General features: G+C 39.6%; 2 protein-coding genes across 6 annotated transcripts in view; one reads left to right on the top strand and one right to left on the bottom strand.

Annotated features, from left to right (window-relative positions):
• The window catches only part of LAS1L (LAS1 like ribosome biogenesis factor), a 55,666-nt gene extending 47,104 nt beyond the window's left edge, over window positions 1-8,562 (top strand). For both annotated transcript variants that reach the window (XM_054040688.1, XM_054040689.1), the window contains exon 13: window positions 8,172-8,562. In XM_054040688.1, coding sequence (XP_053896663.1) covers window positions 8,172-8,262 — 91 coding nt within the window. In that variant the 3' untranslated portion in view covers window positions 8,263-8,562. The remainder of the gene's footprint in view (window positions 1-8,171) is intronic.
• A 3,372-nt stretch (window positions 8,563-11,934) lies between these two features.
• ZC3H12B (zinc finger CCCH-type containing 12B) overlaps window positions 11,935-22,538 on the bottom strand; it is a 106,395-nt gene continuing 95,791 nt past the window's right edge. For all 4 annotated transcript variants that reach the window (XM_054040565.1, XM_054040563.1, XM_054040562.1 and 1 more), the window contains 4 exons: window positions 20,715-20,854; window positions 19,618-19,852; window positions 19,425-19,531; window positions 11,935-18,235 (listed from right to left, as the gene is read on the bottom strand). In XM_054040565.1, coding sequence (XP_053896540.1) covers window positions 16,812-18,235; window positions 19,425-19,531; window positions 19,618-19,852; window positions 20,715-20,854 — 1,906 coding nt within the window. In that variant the 3' untranslated portion in view covers window positions 11,935-16,811. The remainder of the gene's footprint in view (window positions 18,236-19,424; window positions 19,532-19,617; window positions 19,853-20,714; window positions 20,855-22,538) is intronic.

The following is a 22,538-nucleotide window of genomic DNA, read 5'->3' as shown; positions in this document are numbered from 1 at the left end:
GTAGTGAGGACCTTGTTGAGGAAGTGGTAGTGGGGGACAACTTGGGCTCCAGTGATCATGAGCTAATTCGGTTTAAACTAAATGGAAGGAGTACCAGAATTAAGTCAAAGACTAGGGTCTATAATTTTAAAAAGGCCAATTTTAACAAATTAAGGGGACTGGTAGGGGAAGTGGATTGGGCAAACGTATTAAGGGATCTAAAGGCAGAAGAAGCCTGGGATTACTTTAAGTTAAAGATGCATGAGCTGTCAGAGGCCTGTATCCCCAAAAAGGGAAAAAGATTACTAAGCAAGAGATTTAGACCGAGCTGGATGAGCGACCGACTGAAAGGGGCGATTAGGAAAAAACAGAAAGCGTACAAAGAGTGGAAGAGGGGAGGGATCAGTAAGGAAACTTACCTTAGTGAAGTCAGAGAATGTAGAGATAGAGTGAGAAAGGCCAAAGGCCATGTAGAGTTGGACTTAGCAAGGGGAATTAAAAGCAATAGCAAGAGGTTTTACAGCCATATAAATAGGAAGAAAGCAAAGGAAGAAGAAGTGGGACCGCTGAAGACTATAGCCGGAGAGGAGATTAAAGATAATCTAGGCATGGCGCAATATCTCAATGAATATTTTGCATCGGTGTTTAATGAGGCCAATGAAGGTATTAGGGATACTAGCACCGTTACAGAGGGGCATACAGGATGGGGGATTACCGCATCCGAGGTAGAAACAAAACTAGAACGCCTTAATGTGACTAAGTCGGGTGGACCGGACGATCTTCATCCGAGAATATTGAAGGAATTGGCGCGGGAAATAGCAGGCCCATTAGCGATTATATTTAATGAATCTGTAAACTCGGGGGTGGTCCCGTTAGACTGGAGAATAGCCAATGTGGTTCCTATTTTCAAGAAAGGGAAAAAAAGTGACCTGGGTAACTATAGGCCTGTTAGTTTAACATCAGTAGTGTGCAAGGTGCTGGAGAAGATTCTGAAAGAGAAACTAGTTGATGACCTTGAGGTTAATGGCAAATGCGATAAATTACAGCATGGTTTTACGAAGGGCAGATCGTGCCAAACGAATCTGATCTCCTTCTTTGAGAAAGTAATGGACTTATTAGATAAGGGAAATGCGGTGGACCTAATATACCTGGATTTCAGTAAAGCGTTTGATACAGTACCCCATGAGGAATTATTGGTTAAAATGAAAAACATGGGGATCGAAATGAAAATCCAGAGGTGGATAAGGAATTGGTTAATGGGGAGAATGCAGAGGGTCGTATTAAAGGGTGAATTGTCGGGCTGGAGGGAGGTTACTAGTGGAGTGCCTCAAGGTTCAGTTTTGGGACCCATTTTATTTAATCTATTTATAACTGACCTCGGGACCGATTGCAAGAGTGGGCTGATAAAGTTTGCGGATGATACGAAGGTGGGAGGAGTTGCAAACTCGGAGGAGGACAGGGATATTCTGCAGGGAGACTTGAATGAGCTTGTGAATTGGAGTATCAGAAATAGGATGAAATTTAATAGTGAAAAGTGTAAGGTGATGCACTTGGGGATGAATAATAACAATTTTAGTTACAAGATGGGGACGCATTGGTTAGAAGTAACGGAAGAGGAGAAGGACCTAGGGGTCCTTGTGGACCGCAGGATGACTATGAGTCGACAATGTGACGTGGCGGTGAAAAAAGCCAATGCGGTCTTGGGGTGTATTAGGCGAGGTATATCTAGTAGGGATAGGGAGGTCCTGCTTCCGTTGTATAAGGCGCTGGTGAGACCTCATTTGGAGTACTGTGTGCAGTTCTGGTCTCCCATGTTTAAAAAAGATGAACTCAAACTGGAACGGGTGCAGAGAAGGGCGACTAAGATGATCAGAGGAATGGAAAACCTGTCGTATGAAAAGAGACTAGAGGAGCTTGGGTTGTTTAGTCTGACAAAGCGAAGGCTGAGGGGGGATATGATTGCTATCTTCAAATATATCAGAGGGGTTAATACAAGGGAGGGAGAGGAATTATTCCAGCTTAGTACTAATGTGGACACGAGAACGAATGGATATAAACTGGCCGTGGGGAAGTTCAGGCTTGAAATTAGACTAAGGTTTCTGACCGTCAGAGGGGTGAAATATTGGAACGGCCTTCCGAGGGAAACGGTGGGGGCGACGGACCTGTCTGGTTTTAAGATTAAGTTGGATAAGTTTATGGAGGGAATGGTTTAATGGTGAAACATAGTAGCCAAGGAAGACCAAGCAATGGTACATGAATAGCATAATGGCCAACAAGGGTCAGGCTAGAGACTCTTGCCTATATGCTCGGGGTATTACTGATCGCCATATTTGGGGTCGGGAAGGAATTTTCCTCCAGGGTAGATTGGCTGAGCCTCTGGAGGTTTTTCGCCTTCCTCCGCAGCATGGGGCAGGGATCACTAGCAGGAGGGTCTCAGCCGATTGAAGTCACTAAAACACAGGATTGGGGACTTCAACGGCAGAGTCCAGGGAAGGGTCTTGTGGCCTGCATCATGCAGGGGGTCAGACCAGATGATCATAATGGTCCCTTCTGACCTTAAAGTCTATGAGTCTATGAGAAGTGAGTCAATCTTTATGAAGGATTTAAATGAGAAGCTGGTGACTATGTGAACAGGTATCATGGGAGGGTATTTCTTCATATTGTATGTTTTGGCATGGACAGGAGTGGGGAAAAGATGACAAACTGTGTGTCAGAACTGGCATTGTTGGTGAAGGTGAGAGATGGGGAAGATGAGGTGAGCACTGAGATGAAAGTCAGGGCAAAGTTGTGGTAGGGCCTGGAAGAGCAAAGAAAAGAACTTTAAACTTGACGTGCTATGCAAGGAGGCAGTAGATTCTAAGAGGAGGAGGATGTGGTCAGATGAACAGGACAAGGTGGTTTAGCTTCTTTTCATATATTAGGGACAAAATTAGGCAGTCTGTTGCCATCTGGATAGTTAATTCCATAGGCGCTGTGCAGTCAGCATGGCAGACTGTGGGCCATCTTTGGACCCAAAATGTACTATAATGTTTAAGCAACCTGATGAAATTACACCAGTTCCCCCACATCATTTCCACAATGTGCATCCTTGTTCAGCACTTTCTATCCTGAGTTGTGATGTAAAGAGATGGAAAGTGAGTTTTTGACATCCACTCCTTCTCCTTCTGAATTTGCACAGAGTACGGGTGATTGTGGCTGCCAGAAATGTCACACTGTAGAGCTAACTGCGTTGGTGCTTGTATCTGGCTTCCAGAGATGGTCACTTAGGTGAGGTCAGATTAGGAACAGCACCACAGCACTAACAGAGATTGGCTTCACCTCATCAGCGCCCAGCCCTGGAAAGGTTTAGTTAGGCCCAGAATGTGGTCCTTACACCCACTCCGCTGATCCCACTTTATGTACTATTATTACAGATTGAATGGGGGACTTTTGCATGCACCAAGGGACTTTGCCAAGCGGGAAAACTCACTGACATAGCTGAAGGATCAGGCTTAACAACACAATTCCTAGAAGTGTACTGAAAGTGTACTTCTAGGAATTGTGTTGTTAAGCCTGATCCTTCAGCTATGTCTGTGAGTGCAAAGTGTGGCTCTCCTGTTGGAGAGGACTTTACCTGCTCATGACAAGAACATGGGCAGTGGCTCACAGCTGAGGTGAGTGCCGTAAATACACGCACAGAGACATTGGAGTAGGTACTGGAACCAGTGCTTTTAGCTTTGCCTTCTTGAGGTTTTTAACCTAATACTGTGCTGCATTCTTTCCAGAGAACTAAGGCCAGTGGTACCTTTCCTTTTGCACGTCAGGAAATCCTCTTTGGCCTGTGTTTACTATTCATCATCTCAAAATGCAGTGGAGCTGTGAAGCTGGGGTTTAAAAGTTTAATTTGGGGAAAGGTAAAGGGGGGAAATCCTGTAACAGAAACGCACCCTGTACCGCAGCCGGAATGGTCAGGAATGTGTCAGTGCACAAGTAGCTAATACAATCGCATATTACTCTTGGGAGGGGTAGCTCCTGCAGCAGGAAGAGCAGTATTAACACCGGCTTGGAAAGCAGCACTGGGTTGTTTGAAGGCTTTTGAATCACCTTGCATTTATATTTCAGCTATTGAAGAGTGCATAGTTATGCCTATCTGTCAGTAATTCCACACGTACCTGAGTTCTGGCTGGCTTGGTTGGGCGCCATGCTTTTTGGGAAATAGCTCCCACTCAATCTCTGATAAAATTTGGGAACTCAGAGCTGCACCTTGCCCTCCTTCCCAACCCCCCAGAAGTTCTGCTGACTTCCTAAAGCTGCAAATAGGCAACCCTGAATCTGTGCCACTTGAGGTTTAGAAGAAACAAAAAACCTTAGAAATAAGAATATAAAGTCTTGTCTTCACTGATTTTTGCCTTCAGTTCAAGGGGTGGAAGTGATGAATGTTCCACAGAGCTTTTTCCTCCATGAGGTTTCCGGTGTCTGGTTAAAACTCTTGGCTTTTTTTTTTTTTTTTTTAATCATCCCCAGTTTTTACTCCATCTGACTAACACACACACTTGCCCTCTTAGTTTCTGAGATTGGTCTTTTGTGAAGCCATTTGCACTAGTTCTCCAGGGATCCAGAGTTCTCCATCAGACATAGTAGACAGGCCTGTTGTTTCAGAAACAAAACACCTGCATCTTAGAGAAGCAAGATTGTTCCAAAAGAGTCAAGTCCTGATGAACAGTTAAATAAATCTTGAGGTTTTACCACAGTAGCACAAAGGTGGTTGTCTGTGGAAATTTAATATCAGGAAAAGGTCTGTGAAAATGAACTAGCTGCATGGCAGTATTTATCATGTAGATAGTGTTTTCTCCTTGATTCCCAAGTCGTAATGCTCTGCTCAACGGTTGGCCCAGTTTCATACTTTATGAATGGCAGCTAATCTGGTGTTATGAAATTGCTCTGGGCAAACATCGCCCTGACGTATATTTTTGAGTCGAGTATCAGTGTCTGGCCACAGAATTTTTCATTGTACTGGGGATGAAAGCTTGTCAATTACGTTCTTAGTCAGGAGGTGTGTATGTCACCAGGGAGGAGAGGTGAGCCAGGTCTGTCACCATGCTGCATAATGGTAGTTTTCCATTACTAGGAAAGCAAATCTATTATCCTGCCTTGGTCACTGAATTCTCCTTTTGTGTGATATAGCTGTGATCCATCTGTGTGGCTTTTGTTTGCTAAGACATTTTGCATTGTGGGCTGACAGGCACTTAAAGGCTGAACGAGGATGTTTGTACAGGTGGTGTTGCTGCTCAGAGCTTCCTGAAATAAACCAAAATATTCCTATTCTAGGCAAACACCTGCTTGCTGATGATCAGGTGGAAAGAGCTATTGGTATTGAGTCATTAAGAGTAAAAGCACCTAAGTCCCATTTTCAAGTCACTTTGACTTTGGCCTGGACTTAAAGTTTTACCCTGAAATCCTATTTCCAAAAGTGACTTAAGATCCTAAGACACTTAGCCCCTTTTGAAAATCTTACCATGAATTCCTCTCGTTTCCAATGCAGGATTGTGCTCTTTAGTGGGTCTTCTAGTTTATAACTAGCCTGGTTTTCAAAGTTTGTGTTCAAATGCTTGCTCTCTGGAGTCCCAGTTTTTCTTTTTCTTTTTTTTTTTTTCCCCTTTAATGAAAGGTAGTTTAGTTATGGTGCTGATGGTCTTGGAATATGAACTAATTTCATATTAACCTTAGTCATGTAAAACATACTCAGATATTTGGCTGAGGGGCACCTGAAATCAATTATACAAGGCCATTGCAGTACTCATTGCCTAGATTATTACAATGAAAACCTTTCACTTAGATGGTTGCAATCCCAGATAAGTCTGCACTGATAGCAGTTACAACATGGAACTGTTTGTTTTCACCCGTACATATTAGCACAGCTTGAAATGCTTTCATTAAACCATTCTAGACTAGCATGACTGGCACCCTAAGACACATTTGCTGTTATTGTGACTCAGAGGCTACAGTGCCATGTTCAGGATGTAAGCCTAATGTGGGTAGCATACCTTTGCCCTCCCTACCCACAGGTATTTTATTTTTTAACTTCATTTTCTGTGACCAGGATTTCAATAGGAAAATCTGCCTCTGCAAGTATCTGTAAAGCTAAACTCCTCTGTGCTCTTAGGCAACTGAATGTCCTGTTCAAACCTCTCCTCTCTTAAAATGGACTAACAAGTGCACAAGTAGCCATGCAGATGGGCGTGTTGGGAATTGTTTTCTGTTGAAATTAACCCTAAGTCTGAAGTCTTTTGTGGGTGTCATCCTTGTGCACCCATCTCTGTCTTTGTAAAAAGTGTATGACAAATCATTGCTCTATATTGTGATTTGTAGCCAGCTTATTTTTTTTACTTACAAATATAGATTTGCTACTGGCCACTTAACTCCACAATCTCAGGCAGCGGAGGGCAGATTACCAGATGGTGTGGGGGGGGAGAGGGGATAAATTAAGAATTACTGTAGGCCCTAAAGGAAGAGTTTTACCTGCCTTCCAACTCAGTGGATGCCTCTGGCTACTGGTGTTTTAGGAATGGTGCTGCTGAGTTTTGAATCCCTTCCCATTTCCTCAGGTAGGGACTGCTCTTTGCACATAGGCAGGCAGAGCCTTTGTTTCTCCCACCTCTCTGTTACTCTTATCACTGCTTTCTCCACACTTGCCTGAGAGCAGGGAGAAATAGCTGTGCTGGCAATAAGCTAGCCAGAAGGGATCTGTCTGTGGGTGGCTGGGCATAGCTGCTAGCAGGGCACAGCCTTGGAGATCATGTCAAAAGGTAGTTTTGAGATTTCAGAAATAGGATTCATTTTTAATAGTCTTGATTAATCACTAGATTTCGGTGTCCTTGAGTGATGAGTCAGCAGGTAAGAGACACTGCAGTCTGTATCTAAACCCAGGGGTTACATCAAATAGTGTCAGTAGAGAACATACAGTTACTGTGGAGGATGCGGGGTTGTAGCTGAAATTTGATCTGTCCTTGAGCATGAAGAGAAGAAAAACAGAAAAACTTGAAATTGACAGCACGGATTTCCCTCTGCTCTCACAGTTCCGGAGTGCAGGTTTCACGTGAATCCCTTAGACACTTAACTGTTAAATTTAACCGTGGTTCACATCTTCTCAACTTCAGGAGCATGAATAAGAGCTGTAAAACTTACTGTTTGAAAGTCTTCTAACAACCTGGTAGTGTCTTGACTAGTTTCAACCACACATGTGTCTTGCAGAATAGCATGGTTTACCTGTGTTCCCCAGTCGTTCTCCCTGGGATTCGGAAACACTGTTAAAACGTCCCCATAGAGGGTAATTTGTGCAGTGGAAAGGGTTATTTTTACTGATTGTGAGGGAGCAAGCCACCTTCTATGTTTGGAAATGGCCTAGAACACTGTGGCCCAAACAATAAATTCCTTAAACAAAATGCTAAGTATACTCTGGTTTCTAGAAGTGATTTGTATGGTGGTAGGAGCCCTACTTATGCATAAGGACTGCACTGGGCTAGGCACAAGAGACTCTCCTATGATATAAGCAATGGGAATCATTGGCTGAGCCAGGAATGGCATCTATATCTCCTGACTCCCAGGGCTGCACCTTTATTCAAAACCACCCTTCCCATTATACCGGTTTAGCATTCTGCTAACAGGGGGGAGTTCCTGACATTATTCATGATCTGTGGCCCTTCTTGCCGAGAGCAGCGTGGTCACAACCTCAACAAGGACCTCAGAAATAGAAAATGGCTGATACAGCAAGGCTGTGAGACTTGTGCCTACTGCTTTGTGCATACCAGGTATCGCCTGGCATAGGCGGGTCTCAAGTTGACTGCTTGCTGAATTAGCATGTTGCCTGATATATCAGTGTTCCTGATTCCAAAGAGCAGTTCAGCTGAAATATTATTGCACAGGTAATTCTGCATCCATTTGCATCTTTCACATTAGCAGCTGTTGTATTAACCTGTAGAGGGGAAAGGCAGCTTCATAGTTGATCCTGAATATTGACTGAGGACATTCCAGCCACTGCAGCTAGAGTTAAAAATGAGCCAAGAGGGTGGTGCCAAAGGGCACACATCACAAGCCCTTTTTCGCCTGCTCTCATTGGCAATGTTAAAAATGCTTTTCAAAGTGATTTTTCTTCACTTTAGCTCTTACACAAATCACCGGGGCTTTTAAATTGCTGTTTTTCTTTCTTTCTGCAGCAATCCTGAATTGAACGGAGCTGTGATGGAAGGATTATTGTGGACCCAGAATGACCTCCATAGAATAAAAAGTGGCCTTCAGCTCTTCTAAGCAGCCAGTTTTAGACAAGATAAGTGGCACAAAGAGATATCATGGTGATATTAAAATAGTCCATCATGCAAAAAATTCCTGGGGGAAATATAAGCGTATATGACTATTTTATAACTTGATTTGTGCTTGAGGTCATTCGTCTAGTAACTCTAGTCTATTTAACAACAAAAGTTAATTTCTACCTCTTTTTAACTGAGCTATGTGAAATATAGTTTTAGGGTTAACATACATTGGAATCCTTCACTGTTTCTTAAACTTTTTGTATTTAATAAAATATTCCCCAGTTAAAAGTGAACCCTCTTCCTGGATCTTGGCTTCCCTTTTGTGTTCAATTGTTCTTGAAAAAGATACTTGATTTCTAATAGATCACCATTGAGTTCTTTCTTTTTCAGTGAAGCACATGGTCTGGTTCCTCTCATGATTTAATCATGTACATGGCTGGATTTCTCTTGTCAGGAAAGATAGCGTCTTAATTTTTAAAAGTGGTTAGATGTAAAAGGATAACCCAGTTGTCCCTGTTCGATCAGATGTTGCCTATATGGTAGACTTACACACTACTGTGTTTAAAAGGAAAGTCAGTTTGCATAAAAATCCCAGAACTGTCCTTTGACCTCACCGTTAATGTCTTGGAACAAGATTCGGGAACAGTTCCAAGAGAACCAGCTATCTCCAGGCTGGGCTGAGGGCTTTGATCAATGACCTGACTTTAATTAAGGTTTCTGCTCCTTACACATCGGAACATTTAGCAAATTAAGTAATAAAGGCCCTGATGCTGCAAGGATTCACAGATCCAATTCCAGGATTGAGGTCCTAGTATGTAAAGGGAAATATTAAAATCCATCAGTGTAGTAGAATGGTGGGAAATTTTAGCGCACACCATAGTCAAGGTGCAACGGACTAGAATTTTTTTCTGGAAAAGAATACAAGGCAGCAGCTAACAGGCTTTTTGAAGGAGGGATTGTTTTAAACAAACTACTGCAAATGAAAAAACAGGGAATGAAGCCACACAAAAAAGCAGAGTCAGGAGTGTGTTGTAGAGAAAAAGTAAGGGACAGAGAAACCAATTTTTTAAAAAGTGACTGACTGTGATTACCCAGCTGAACAGACCTGCCTTTCAAAGGGGAAGTGCTCAGACTTTCTGGAAAGCAGGTCCCATTATGGCATCTTCAGTTGAGCACTCAAAATAATTACTTCTGAAATTCTTGGCCAGACTGGGATTAAAGGTAACAAGGGCTCTTACAAATGAGAAAGTACAGATAAACAGCAAGGCCTGTATTTTTAAAGGTTTCAGAGTAGCAGCCGTGTTAGTCTGTATCCGCAAAAAGAACAGGAGTACTTGTGGCACCTTAGAGACTAACAAATTTATTAGAGCATAAGCTTTCGTGGACTACAGCCCACTTCTTTGGATGCATATATATATATATATCTCCTCAATATTTATTCCACTCTTTATGCATCCGAAGAAGTGGGCTGTAGTCCACGAAAGCTTATGCTCTAATAAATTTGTTAGTCTCTACGGTGCCACAAGTACTCCTGTTCTTTTTGTATTTTTAAAGGTATTTAGGCATTGTTCCATTCAGCATTGCAAGGCCTAACACCTAAATACCATTAAAATTATGTGCCTAAATCCAGTAATACAGAAGGATACGTTAGTGGTAACTTGTTCAAACTTCTTAACTTGGATAAATTTGGAAGACCTTGTAGAAAGTAACTGAAAGCAATTGAGAGTACTTAAAATTTTTGAACATATACAAACCAGCCAGCTCAGAAGACAGATAACAAGGGAGTAAGCCACCAATTATCGTATCTGATAGTTTTGGGGGTTTTATCAAAGCAAATGTAGCACTTTAGAAAGGAAGGAAGTGTGATCTTGGCAAGTACTATCTCATACATCCAACGTCTGATTCCTTTATCTTCTAGATGTTCTGTTATTTTATTAGAAACATGTGCATCAAGTATTGTGAATTTAAAGCTTGCCAAGCAAACCTGGTTGCTTTCTTACTAGAAGTAAAACTGGACTGGGTGAAGGGAACATGGTAGATACGTTTTCCTATCCCACATAAGATTTCCTGAGACAGGGTCATTCCTGTACATTGAAAACTATCTGAAAGACCAAGACCAAAGAGAAGTTATAGACAGCCATGAGTAGGTGAGGGGAGGTACCTGATAAATTGTCACAGGGATAAATATTGGTTCCAGGCATGCAGTGTAAATTGTGGATTCTTGGGGGAGAACGCATGCCATTGAACTGTTACTCCCTTTGTCTTTGGCCAACCCACTTTCTGATAGCTTCTGCATTCCTCCACCTGCATAAGAGGGATTAAAGGCCTGAGGCTCCCCTTCAAACAGAGGTTGGGGAGCCAGGGACAGTACATCTGAATGAATTGTCCCTGGCTCCCAATGTCAGAATTTGAATCCAGCAACTAATATTAGTATATTAATTAATGGAACTAATTAGTAAAGCTGGTAAGATAACTTTTTGGCTTTGAATACAGATCAGCATGACACATTGTACTGGGAAGAATGTTTTGTGTACTGACTTGGTTATTGTGGTACCTACATTTATTAACATGCCCTGATGTGTCATTACACCATTCTAAACAGATTAATGTGGCATGAGAACATTTTATGGAAGCACATCTTAGGGAGGCAGCAAAACTGATTTCAAATGACCTATATTATTGGGGCATGTTAATTTAGGTTTCCATTTACAGATTGACCTGGAAAAGCAATTAAAGAAAACCCTAAGAATTTTTAAAAGGGTAGGTGTAAGGTACTGATGATGTACCACTGAAATGTCCATAGAAAATAAATAAGTCTACAAATCAGTTTCTGTGCAGAATCAGCATGGTATAAAACTTTTTTTTTTTTCTTTTTTCAAATTTAGCATAGGTTTCTTTCCTAACATCTCACTCTTGTTCGCCTAGATTTAAAGGCTTCTTGCGTAATGTGAGCATTTCCATTTCTTGACTGTTTAATTTTTTTTTTTTTTTTTAAATGTTCCAACCTCAGATAAGCCTCTACCCACAAGAACTCTGGTTCATGTTATCAGTAAGCATGGTTTCTTTTTTTAATTAAAAAGAATAGGCATTTTAAAAAAAAATTTAGAAAGATCTGTTTCTATAGCTTACATTTCATCTGAAGGGACAAGATTATTTAAAAAGCTAGATAAAACTATTTGGGTCACTTGGATAGAGAGAGAGCTGGTTTCTCTTAAAGATAAACTGAAATTTCTTTAAAAAAGAAACTATACACTATAAGAACCCAAATCATGCATAGAAAGCATTCGTTTTTTTAAAAAGTTTCCTCCTTTATTTACCATCCATCATGCTTTAAGTTCAGTTTCTCTTTAACAATCAACATTTTTCAACTTCCAGATAATGTGTTTTACCTTGAAATGCAAAACCCTTCACTTTGGCCCTGATCCGTGGTGCACTTAAGCATTTGAGTAACTTTTACACACATGAATAGTCCTTTTAGCTAAATGGGAGGACTTGTTACTCATGTGCTTCTAGGCTTGCAGGATCTTGGCAAATGTCAGTATGTAAAAAGGCTCAGGTTTAATCTCGTAATCCTAAACAAATTTAGAATGAAGTTTGGACACATCACAGTGCTTTTCATACTCCAAGTTACCTAAAGAAATTTATAAAGTAATGAACTAGAAACAGGTAGTGCAGGAACTTTCATAAGTTTATTGAATAAGTAAATCCATATATAAGTGTTCTGATCATATTTAATAGTTGTGCAAACCCGTTAAACATTACTGGGGGGTGGGGGAGAACAAGTAATATTTTACAATCAACCTAAAGAGTCTTCCATGTTTGCCTCATAATACCACTAACAAACCTTTAAATACATTCAGACAAGTTTTATGGGGATTTTGCACAGTACATCACTAACCACCACCACATGCATGTTCTAAATAAAACAGGCCAAAGTGACAGATTATGCTTCTTCCTCAGAGGCTAACCAAATAGTGTAACAGGGAAAGCATACTGTGATTTCTAATGTGATAGTGAACTTACATTCTTTAGCTTGAAATATTGTGGTGGGATTTTTACATATAATACACCTACACACAGCAATCTTTCAGCAACAAGAAGCCCTATGCAAAAGAAATGCTCTGTCGTTTTTTAAAAAAAAAAAAGCTGTCAGCTCAACATTTATTGTTGAAGTGTATAATGGTGAAACATTTAATGGTCTGAACAACACTATGAACTTACCACTCCCCATTCAAGTAATCCATCGATAGTTCAAAACAGGTTAATACTTAAGAATTCCTCAGAACAGCATCTATCTGAAATTACTGTGTGGTTTTGTTTGTTTGTTTGTTTGTTTGGCTTCTTTTGAACAGTGCTGTTCTCACATGCTGCTGTGGAATAAGACTGGGCTCACAGTATGGCCTTGATGGAGTTTTCTTAGGTGGTGGTAAGGAAACTGAACCATATCCCTGCCATCTTCCAAATGTTTTGTTATGGTAAAATTCTTAAAACTGGGTAACATGGGAAAATTTCTTCATTCACACCTTGATCATTCTGATTTTTTTAGTCATTAAAAATCACTCCAAAAGGCAAAAATTCACATTTTCAGAGGCAAACTGGCTTTAAAAAAATAAAATAAAATAAAATACTTTGGTGATAAGTTCTTTAGTCAGTCTGCTTTACAGTTTGTTCTTATCAACCATACACATTCTTTGCATTTTAAAAACAGTTAAATTAATCAAAACTTTACAGAAAGCTAAAAATACGGCCATGCTAGTGAATGCATTACATGCAGCATCAGATAGAGCATTGCACACTTAGTACAGTGATTTACGAAGACCATGTACTGGTTTAACGTCCATTTTCACTCTTTTTGTCATTGAGACTTACATTATATTTGGGTCAACCAAAAAACCCAAAGAGATTTTATAAAATTTTACAACAATTAAACAGTAACGTTTAATTCTACAAATGGATAAAGCAAACTACTGTAGCTCACTAGTACACCACCAGGACTAATAGTAGTCAAACAGTCTATATACACAAGCTCATACAATACTAAATACCATGTGATATTTACAAAAACATTAAGTAGCTTCAGGTAACATTCCAGAAATACATTTAGTTTATTCCAAATCATTACTCAGTTGCCTAATAAACTGAAGGTAATGTAATCTTCAGTGACAAACTACATAAAAGTAAGATAGCTGAGGAACATGAAGACCAGCAAGCTAGGGAGCCCTGGGATGAAAACCTGGCCCTACTGACTTGAATAGGTCAGGATTTCACCCAATTTTATTTTTTGCTGTTCTTTATCTAGTACTATGTTAATCTTTGGAGGGTTTTTTCCTTTTTAAATATATACTCTGGAATTGTTCTATTATACAAATTTAAAAGTGTATTTAAATATTGTGCTCTCAAAAAGAGCATTTATACAAACTCATATTTACAATAAGACACTAATGATCATGTGTTTCTTGAGATCAACTCTTCTGTGTTTGAAGAACTCTAAGCTTAAGTGCTGAAGGTTAATGAACGTTAGTGTTTTGAATTGGCATTTGAAGATATCTTAAAACGTATGTGGATCGTTGAATGCTCTAAGTTGAATTAGCTGATCAAGAGACACTAAACCATGTTTATAAATTATTACTTTTAAGAGGAATAACTTACAAGCAAAAATTCTGCAGACCATTTCTACAAGACTTCATCATTTTTTTCCATATTTCTATACAATGTAAACATTCTTGGCTCATCTTAGAAAAAATGCCTTCAAAGAAGTACCTTAGAGAAAGGGTTTGCTGGATTTATACTAGGATTCTACTCTCATTCCTTCCTAATAAATACAAGGCCCTGAAGACGACTGAATTTACTATCAGGTTAAAGTCAGTGAAAGAGTTAAAATGACTAGACAATTCCTACAAGATACGTTATCTCCATAAACCATCCAAAACCTTATGCAGTAACCTCTGCTCAGTATTACAAATAAAGTATGCTGAGAGACACCTCTATCAAACCATCTTGCAAGAGTCTGTATAGGTGGGGAGAAGGAAAACATTTTTCTACATACACATTTAATTCCATGCAAGATGGAAAGTGTGAGTACACAAAACCTCGTTTAAAAACTAAACCATACATGTATAATTAACCTGTTAAGCAGGGTCTACAGCAGTTACATTGTTACAGTTCTATTTATAAACACGTGCAGATGATTCATTAACACTGACATTTTTTACATAAAATTCCATTGCAAGAATGTATTTGTTTAATAAATAGACTAAAGATAACTTATGTAATATAATGCTTTTAAGTGTACACACAATATCTGTGCACACTGTAATAAAGTGGATTTGAAAAGTTGTCCTTGTTTGTCTATAAACTACAAGTGCCCATTTTAAATAAAAAGATTAATAATTACCCATGGGCTACTTCCCTGTGACACACAGTGTCACAAACATGGTGAAAATGCAATATTGAAGTTAATCTAGAGATGGTTTTTGTACAGTTTTTTATACAATCAAGAAAAAGAGAGATACAATTTGTATCAACAAACAAAAGGTCATTTCTGGTTATTTGAGGCATTACTCTCAGCTGCTTTTACCATAAAAGAGAAGAGAATATGAAGTAATTGGAAATTAAAAAATATAAAATGCTAGTTAAGATATGCTTTGAAAGTTGGTCAAGAGTAAAAATATTTTTCTATAGTTATTTGCTAACTTTTTGAAGATTAGTTCAATTTTATTAACAGCAATGATCTGCAACTAATTAAAACAATTATTTTTAATACTCCAGGTATGAAGAAAATAATCTTCAAGTTAATGCAATTTGAACACATAATGATATGGCCATGACAAAATATGTAAGTAGTCTGAGAGGTACCTGTGTGGACACTAAATATTTATCATGTGTGAAATGATGTGAACAGCCAACATACTAATACATTTACTTTAATTGCATCTGTAACTTTTTCACATTTTGCACATGATAAATAGCCCACGAGATACACTTAGAATCAATGCAGGTTTTACAGTAGCAAGTGGAAGTAGTGATGTAGTAGTCTTTGGTCCTCAGACAAACAGAACCAGAAAGCAGCATGCAAGCCATTATCAAAACACCAGAAACAACCCTGACTGCAGCCTCACGTTCTGTGTGTTTCACAGTAAGAAACATTTAGGCAGTGTCACACCTTCTCATGAAGAAACAAAAGGCCATAAACCAGGCCTTCTCAACTTTCATGAAAAAAACTACAGTAGAAGTCAACAAGTCCTAGCTCGAGACATATCGAGTTAGTAATGGTTCAAAATGTTGAAATATACATTGATTCAAAAAGGGCGTCCATTCAGTGCAGCTTAAAAAAACCAATAAACACCTCTTATGGAGGCATTTAGCTACAAAGGTTCCCACCCCTGAGCAAAATACTAGTTGCGCAAACAATGCCACACAGAATTTTTTTCTTGCCTGTCAAAATAAAAGCTTTAAAATCCTTCATGAGGAAAATACACACCTTTGGGTCAACCTGAAGTGCAAAGTAGGCCAGGTTGCAGCAAGCCAAAGATGTAGCATCCCTTTTCAGAACCAGCCCCTCTCCCCTTTTAAACATTGTCTATTCATATGTTGGAGTGTAATTCTAACCCTTCAAATACTATCCCTAGCCACAAAAGAAGGGTTGCAGTTTCTACCAAACTGGATATTCACACATTAACATCCACTACCTTCCCCTCCACTTGAGGGTGAGTAATGAACAGTGCATAAGTAAAGTGACAGTCTACAATTGACCCTTAAAATGTACTAATGTACATTTTGTACTCATCAGTTCTTCTGAAGAGGAAGGCTACAGTTTATCCTACTTTTAACATTGAATTGGGATTCAATCCTGAAAAATGCTGAGCACTTATGCCTAAATGCTTTGCTGGATTGGAGCCAGTGGTGAATTAGAGCCGAAGTGGTCAGCACACCTTACAGGATTAAACCCTGGGTGGATAGATTTAAAAGCTAAGAGATACCAATTCTGTTGATATTTAAAAGTGAAAAAGGGAATAGATCAGGTTTGTTTTACAAACGGAGGATTATTTTAATTGTTGGCAAGTCATCCCATTTAAAAAAATATTTGACCCAGAGGAATGCAGTGTCAAAGCCAAAGTCTTATGATCCCAGAATGTATAGAGCGTATTTTGAAAAGCCAATTATATATTTATCATCAAATTGAAACTATACATTGATACATGCAATATAATTGCTAACAATAGTTTTGAATGAACAGCTTTAGACTCTAAAAGTGTAACCTTGTAGTTCTTAGTTAAATAATATATTCATGCAAAAATGTATGCACTTCCTGTAAAATACCTTTAAAATGCCCTATTTTTGAAATCCTAAAATATTCATTATATTTACAATACAATCTGCTTTTATATAGTGCCTCACACATATATTTAATGATTGCTATAGGGTACAGAATTTTATACCACAGAATTAGAAAGTAGTTACAAGAGATTTGCCCACTTCCCTTATTTTTAACTTTTCCTCCAGATCCTGCCCACTATACACTCAAGTTCAAAAAGAAGCTCTAACATTTTAACGCCCTGTTCTCAATTTGGCAACAATCATAGCTGCCAGCTGTTGTGCGTCTGTCATATGGGGATTTTTCTCCATTACCGAGAGGACAATACCAGCAGGGAAAATATTGCAGAGATTCTTGTATGTCTGATACTGATGTTCTGGAATAATATGCTGTTCCTGTGGCTCTCCACATACCCCAATCCAGGGATTCCTCCACAGTTGCTCCATCTTTTCAGGCATGCTTCTTACCATTACAGGTTCATAACATGGTTGCATGAGATTGTTGCTCAGTGGATAGGAGTGGTAAGCGTAAGTATCAGCAGCACATGGTAATGGATCCCAACTAGCGTGCTGCTCTCGACAGAGGGGTGGCCTTCTCTGCCGCATAGGGTTACTTTCATAAAGCCGTGAGTCGGAAATACTGTCCATTCTTGTCATGACCAAGGCACGGCTTGGCTGTGCAGTGGCTGATGGATGAACATTCTGAGGCACTGGGTAGTCTCCTGGACAACTGGACCGTGCTCCAACAACTGGATGCTGGACATGCAGTGCTAAATGGGAAACAGACTGTTTGCGAGGGAGTTGTTTAGGCTCTTCAGTTCCATAACTCTGAACTCTAGTTAAGGCTTCATGGTAACCATGGGAAAAAGGCTGAAGACGATTTTGGGATGAAAGTCTGTGGACCTTCACATTGTCTTCTGCCCTGGCATCTGCTACACCCAGATACAAATCATTATAAGAGGAATAAGAATCATTACTTGTATGGCTTAAGCGATTGTCAGGACAGGGGCTTGAATTTCTAGAGTACATCCCTTGGTCTGCATTAGCCCCATAATAATCTGTGTTACGCATACTGCTTATGCTCAAATTGGAGAAATCACTGAGCATGGAATAGTAGCCATGGTCTCCTAAAGATTCATATTTGGGATACTGGTCTGTATAGCTAACAGAAGTGCCATGGCTATTGGTGACCAGTATGGGAGGATACTGCACACTGGCCATGTGTTCTAGTGAGGATTTTTGATGAGTAAATTGTGATGACCCTGGTACAGGGCTGCTTGCAGAACGAGTATTTAATGCACCAACAGCATGGCTTTTTGAAGGAGGGATTGTTGGTACACTTAATGCAGAAACAAGAGAAGGGACAGAGTTGGCTTCTGACTTCCGTGCTACTGACAGTCTTTCCTCAGGTTCCACAGCAACTGATCTAATGCTTGGGTCTGACTGGCGTTTGGGGGCAATACGTTTCACTTCAGAATTGATTTCTCCTTTGGAAATGGATGATCCTGTGCCACATTTGACCAAAGCTCCCTCACTCATAGTTTTCACAGCAGACAATTTGGCACTTATTCGAAGCTCATCTGCTACTGACCTCTGAGGCTGATTTGCGCGTTCTGGATGATAATATTTACATTTGTGTCCATAGGTGCATTTTTTGCCTGCAAAAGAAGTCTCCAAATTAAACATGTCAAAAACAATCAATCCCACAGAAAGCTATATTACAGTAAGCTAAACAATCTATAACCCACTAACCCTATAGAGGTGTTAATGGGCCACTCTACCTGGAATGGTCCCTTACAATATGTGCTAACTACTTATGCTAAACAATCTGTTCCACCTTGCATTTTGCTGGGAGTACCTTCCCAGACCTGAAGAAGAGCTCCGTGCATCTCAAAAGCTTTTTTCTGTCATCAACAGAAGTTAGTCCAATAAAAGATATTGCCTCACCCACCTTGTCTCTCTAATGAGCTAAACAAAAAGATTCAGTGTTCAATACTGTATTATTTGTAATACTTTTGGGGTTGTAGAGTGAAAGTAGATGCTTATGAAAATAAAGAACTGAGATGAGCACAGGCACCGACTTTCATTTTTCTGGGTAGGTACTCCACCCCTGCTCTGCTGAGGCCCCGCCTCCACTCCACCCCTTTTCCCAAGACCCCAACGAGGGTTCCACCTCTTCCCACCCCCACTCTGCCTCTGCCCCAAGCGCACCCCACCCTCGCTCCGCCTCTACTCTACTAGTAGAAGCAGCTGACTGGGGGAGGCTGGTGCGTGCTGAGCACACACTATTTTTTTTCCCTGTGAGTCCTCCAGTACCGGAGCACCCAGGGAGTTGGCGCCTATGATAGACTAATCTGGAGTTTTGTATATACAAGGGCAGCTACTGAGCATGTCTTCTGCTCACACCTCAGCTGTGAACTGTAGTGCTCTCCCTCATATTATAATTGTTGAGCACTGATAATCTGCTCATTGCTGTACAAGACAAAAGAGTATCTCTATCACAGAACTTATACAGTACAGGACTCCTCCTCCTTTGAGTAAAGCTATAAAAAGCTATCATACCATTTTGTAATGTGGATAAATATCCACTATGAATTTGGACCCAGGGCTTCACAGTTGAAAACCTATGTGTCTTCACCTTTTGAATTATTTCCCTATCCCAAATGCTAAATATGTTTCTTAAAAAAAAAGGTGGAGATTGAAGCTAGTGTCCAATCTGGATGCTAGCAAGTAAAACAAGCCTGGTTTTGGTTTTAAAAACTTAAGGGAAGGCTAATTACATGATATTAACTTTTTACTAAAGTCTCCATTTGTACACAGAACTCAATCTGACTGTTGTGTACCTACCATAAGGGCATGGTTGTTTTTTATGTTCAGGAATAACAGGCCTTTTTCTTAGGAAATTTTCAAGGCTTGGACCATGGCGTCCTAAAGGATCATCAGGAGGCATAAATCTGGAGAGAAAAAAAGATGAAATATCAATTTCACTTTCCACTGTGAACTTTAACTGTAAATTTCACAATATAAAGAAAGAACATACTTGTCATTCACAAAAGAATACATTAGCAGGCGTTCCTCTATGAATTTCTTCCACTCTGGCTTTTCATTCTGAAGATCCCGATAATTGTCATTTGACACAATGATGCCATCTGAGTCAAAAGCCAGTTTTACTATGAACCGGTCATCATAGCAGACCACCCTTCTTCCCTGAACTCGCCGAGATGGGGTGAATACAAGAATTTTTTCTTTCTCCAACTTACGTAAAATTTCTTGATCTGCAAGATAAGTTTAGATGGTTTAAATAATTGCATTGAGAAACAAGCCACTCCAAGTTTTCACTAAAAACTGTTTTTTTGGTTGTTGTTTTTTAACTTTATATTGGAAAGGGAGTTCAATAGTTCCTGACTAACAATAATACTTTGCATTCAATATGCTCAGATGCTATGATCATGGGAGGAAATGTAAGCATCTAGACTTATATGGCACTTTTCCTCCAAGGATTTCAAAGCACTTTACAAATATTCAGGCTTCTCACCCACTCCCATTCCTCCAGCACTGTACAATCAACCTGCTATTCCTGGCTCAATAAATGTGCAAATACTGTGTTCTAAAGTCTATACTTGCTCTACATCACCATCCAAGGATTCCACCTCTGTCAGAGGAATCCTGGGCTGCTTGGCAACCTTAAAACAGGTTGAGTAAGGCCAAGAAGCTATCCTTATATTCCTAAAATCCTTGTCATTGGGAGGAAATATTAATATTTCTCTCCACAGTACAGAAATGTATTTTATCAGAATTAGAAAAACCTATATTATTCCTACTTGCAGGTACTTATAATGGATTTTAACTAGCAAAAATCTCCCTCAGTTTCAATTTGAGTGCTGAACCTTCTGGTTGCCATCCTCCACCCAAAAGTTGACTATTTCAGTAGTGACATACGTGTAAATTTGTGAAGCTGTTGGGAATGTCTTTTGGGATGAAAGATAAAATATAATTTTACTGAATTAACATTGCCTCAAATTATTTGCTCCATGCTTAAGATAATCCTTTTAATCCAAGAAACAATTTTTTGCTACAATCTTGTAATAATACAATTATTTTACCACAGGATGAAAGTAAATCTTTTTGAAATGCTACCTGTAATTGGTGCATCAGGTCGAGACTGCTCTTTTCTCCACGCAGGTACAAATACAGTGATATCTTTATGTCCTTTCTCCAGAAACCACTCAACAGCTAGCTGAATTCCCCGACAGGAAAATTCTTCTTTATTCCCATGGCTTAAAAATATGGCAAAGTATTCGTTTAAACTAGGATCAGAAAGAGTTAGCAAATGACAACAAAGAACTGGCTAATGATGCTTACTGCCATGGTATAGGCATTTTATAATACCTATACACAAAAAGAACAAATAGATTTCACCAATAGCAAAAGGGTTTGACAAAAATTTACTCTTTTTCAAAATGAATTTTTTTTTAAAAAAAGGGAATGAAACATCAAGGATTTCTCAAAGATTATAGTTTACTCTGTTAGTGAATCAAGTCGTATTTCAATAGCATTCAATTCAGATGAAGCATCTTTAAATCACTCTACAAACTTGATTCACTTTCGAAAATGGCAACATAAGTTAGTTTTAGAGAAATATGGATTTCTGAAGAGTTTGCTGAAAATCCTTTAAGGCCCTGATTGTGCAACTCACTGTGTTCATGGATGTACCGCTACATTACAGCAATAGGCAATGAATTGCAGGAACAGGGCCGAAATCTAAGTGATGTTATAGGCCTTTCATGCCTCATTCAGGAGAGCACTAGTCAGCACTGCAAATGAAATCCTATGGAAGTCAGTGAGAATTAACTTTAAATCATGCTTAATGCTATCCTGAATCAGGGCCTTAGTATTTTATTTGATCAGTAGATTAATTTCTCACCAGTGACTTAATTTTACAGAGAGAGTCTGTGTGTGTGGGGGGGAGGTATTAGAAATTTATTTGGATATCATATGTAACAATTCTGATTATTTTATTGTAGAAAACATCTTAACTGCACACTTTTTAATGTGTTTTGTGGAGGAGAGAGGCCAGATGGGGTAGAAAAATAATTGAGAACTGTACAAATCTATTACAGCTCACTCACTGGTATTTTGGTTGTATTTGAGAACCTAGACCAGATCCTGCATTTTGGAAAAGTAATTTATTTCAATGTATTGTCTGTTTTATATTTGCATTTAAAAAATGGTATTTTGAGGTATTTCAGTTAGGGGTAGGATGATTTACTTTTTTTTTACCCATTGTGGATGTCCCTTTCACAGATGTACAACTGCAGATTTCTTATAAGCTACTTGGTTAGAGTGAAAACGTGATATATGCTTTAAAAAAGATTATAAATAGTAGTGCCTGGACACCCACACAACTACTACACCCACTCAGTAGAAGAGCATAAACTGTAAAAGTCTGCAAGTACTTTACTTGCTGATGACTGTTTAAAATCAGTCTTTAGTGCTAAACTAGTGTACAGGGTACTACAAAATTCAGAGCACAATTAAAAATAGCACTTGAATATATTTCATAAAATAACTTGGATGATGATTCACCAATTGCCATATACAGTAACTCCTCACTTAAAGTCGTCCCGGTTAAGGTTGTTTCGTCGTTACGTTGCTGATCAATTCGAGAACATGCTCGTTTAAAGTTGCGCAATGCTCCCTTATAACGTGGTTTGGCAGCCGCCAGTTTTGTCCACTAATTGCAGAAAGAGCAGCCTGTTGGAGCTAGCTGGTGGGGGCTTGGAACCAGGGTGGACTGGCAGCCCCCCTATCAGCTCCCCTAAGTTCCCTGTGCGGCAGCCGCACAGCAGGCTATGAATTGCCAGCAGTTCAGCTGTCCCTCCCCCCACTGCCATGTGCTGCTCCTGCCCTCTGCCTTGGAACTGCTCCTGGGAGCTTCCTGCTTGCTGTGCGGGGCCGGGG

This window comes from Malaclemys terrapin, chromosome 9 (assembly GCF_027887155.1).
Source record: "Malaclemys terrapin pileata isolate rMalTer1 chromosome 9, rMalTer1.hap1, whole genome shotgun sequence".
In the NCBI taxonomy this organism is placed as follows: domain Eukaryota; kingdom Metazoa; phylum Chordata; order Testudines; family Emydidae; genus Malaclemys; species Malaclemys terrapin.
Note: the sequence above shows the minus strand (reverse complement) of the source record. Positions and strands in the feature narration are given on the sequence as shown.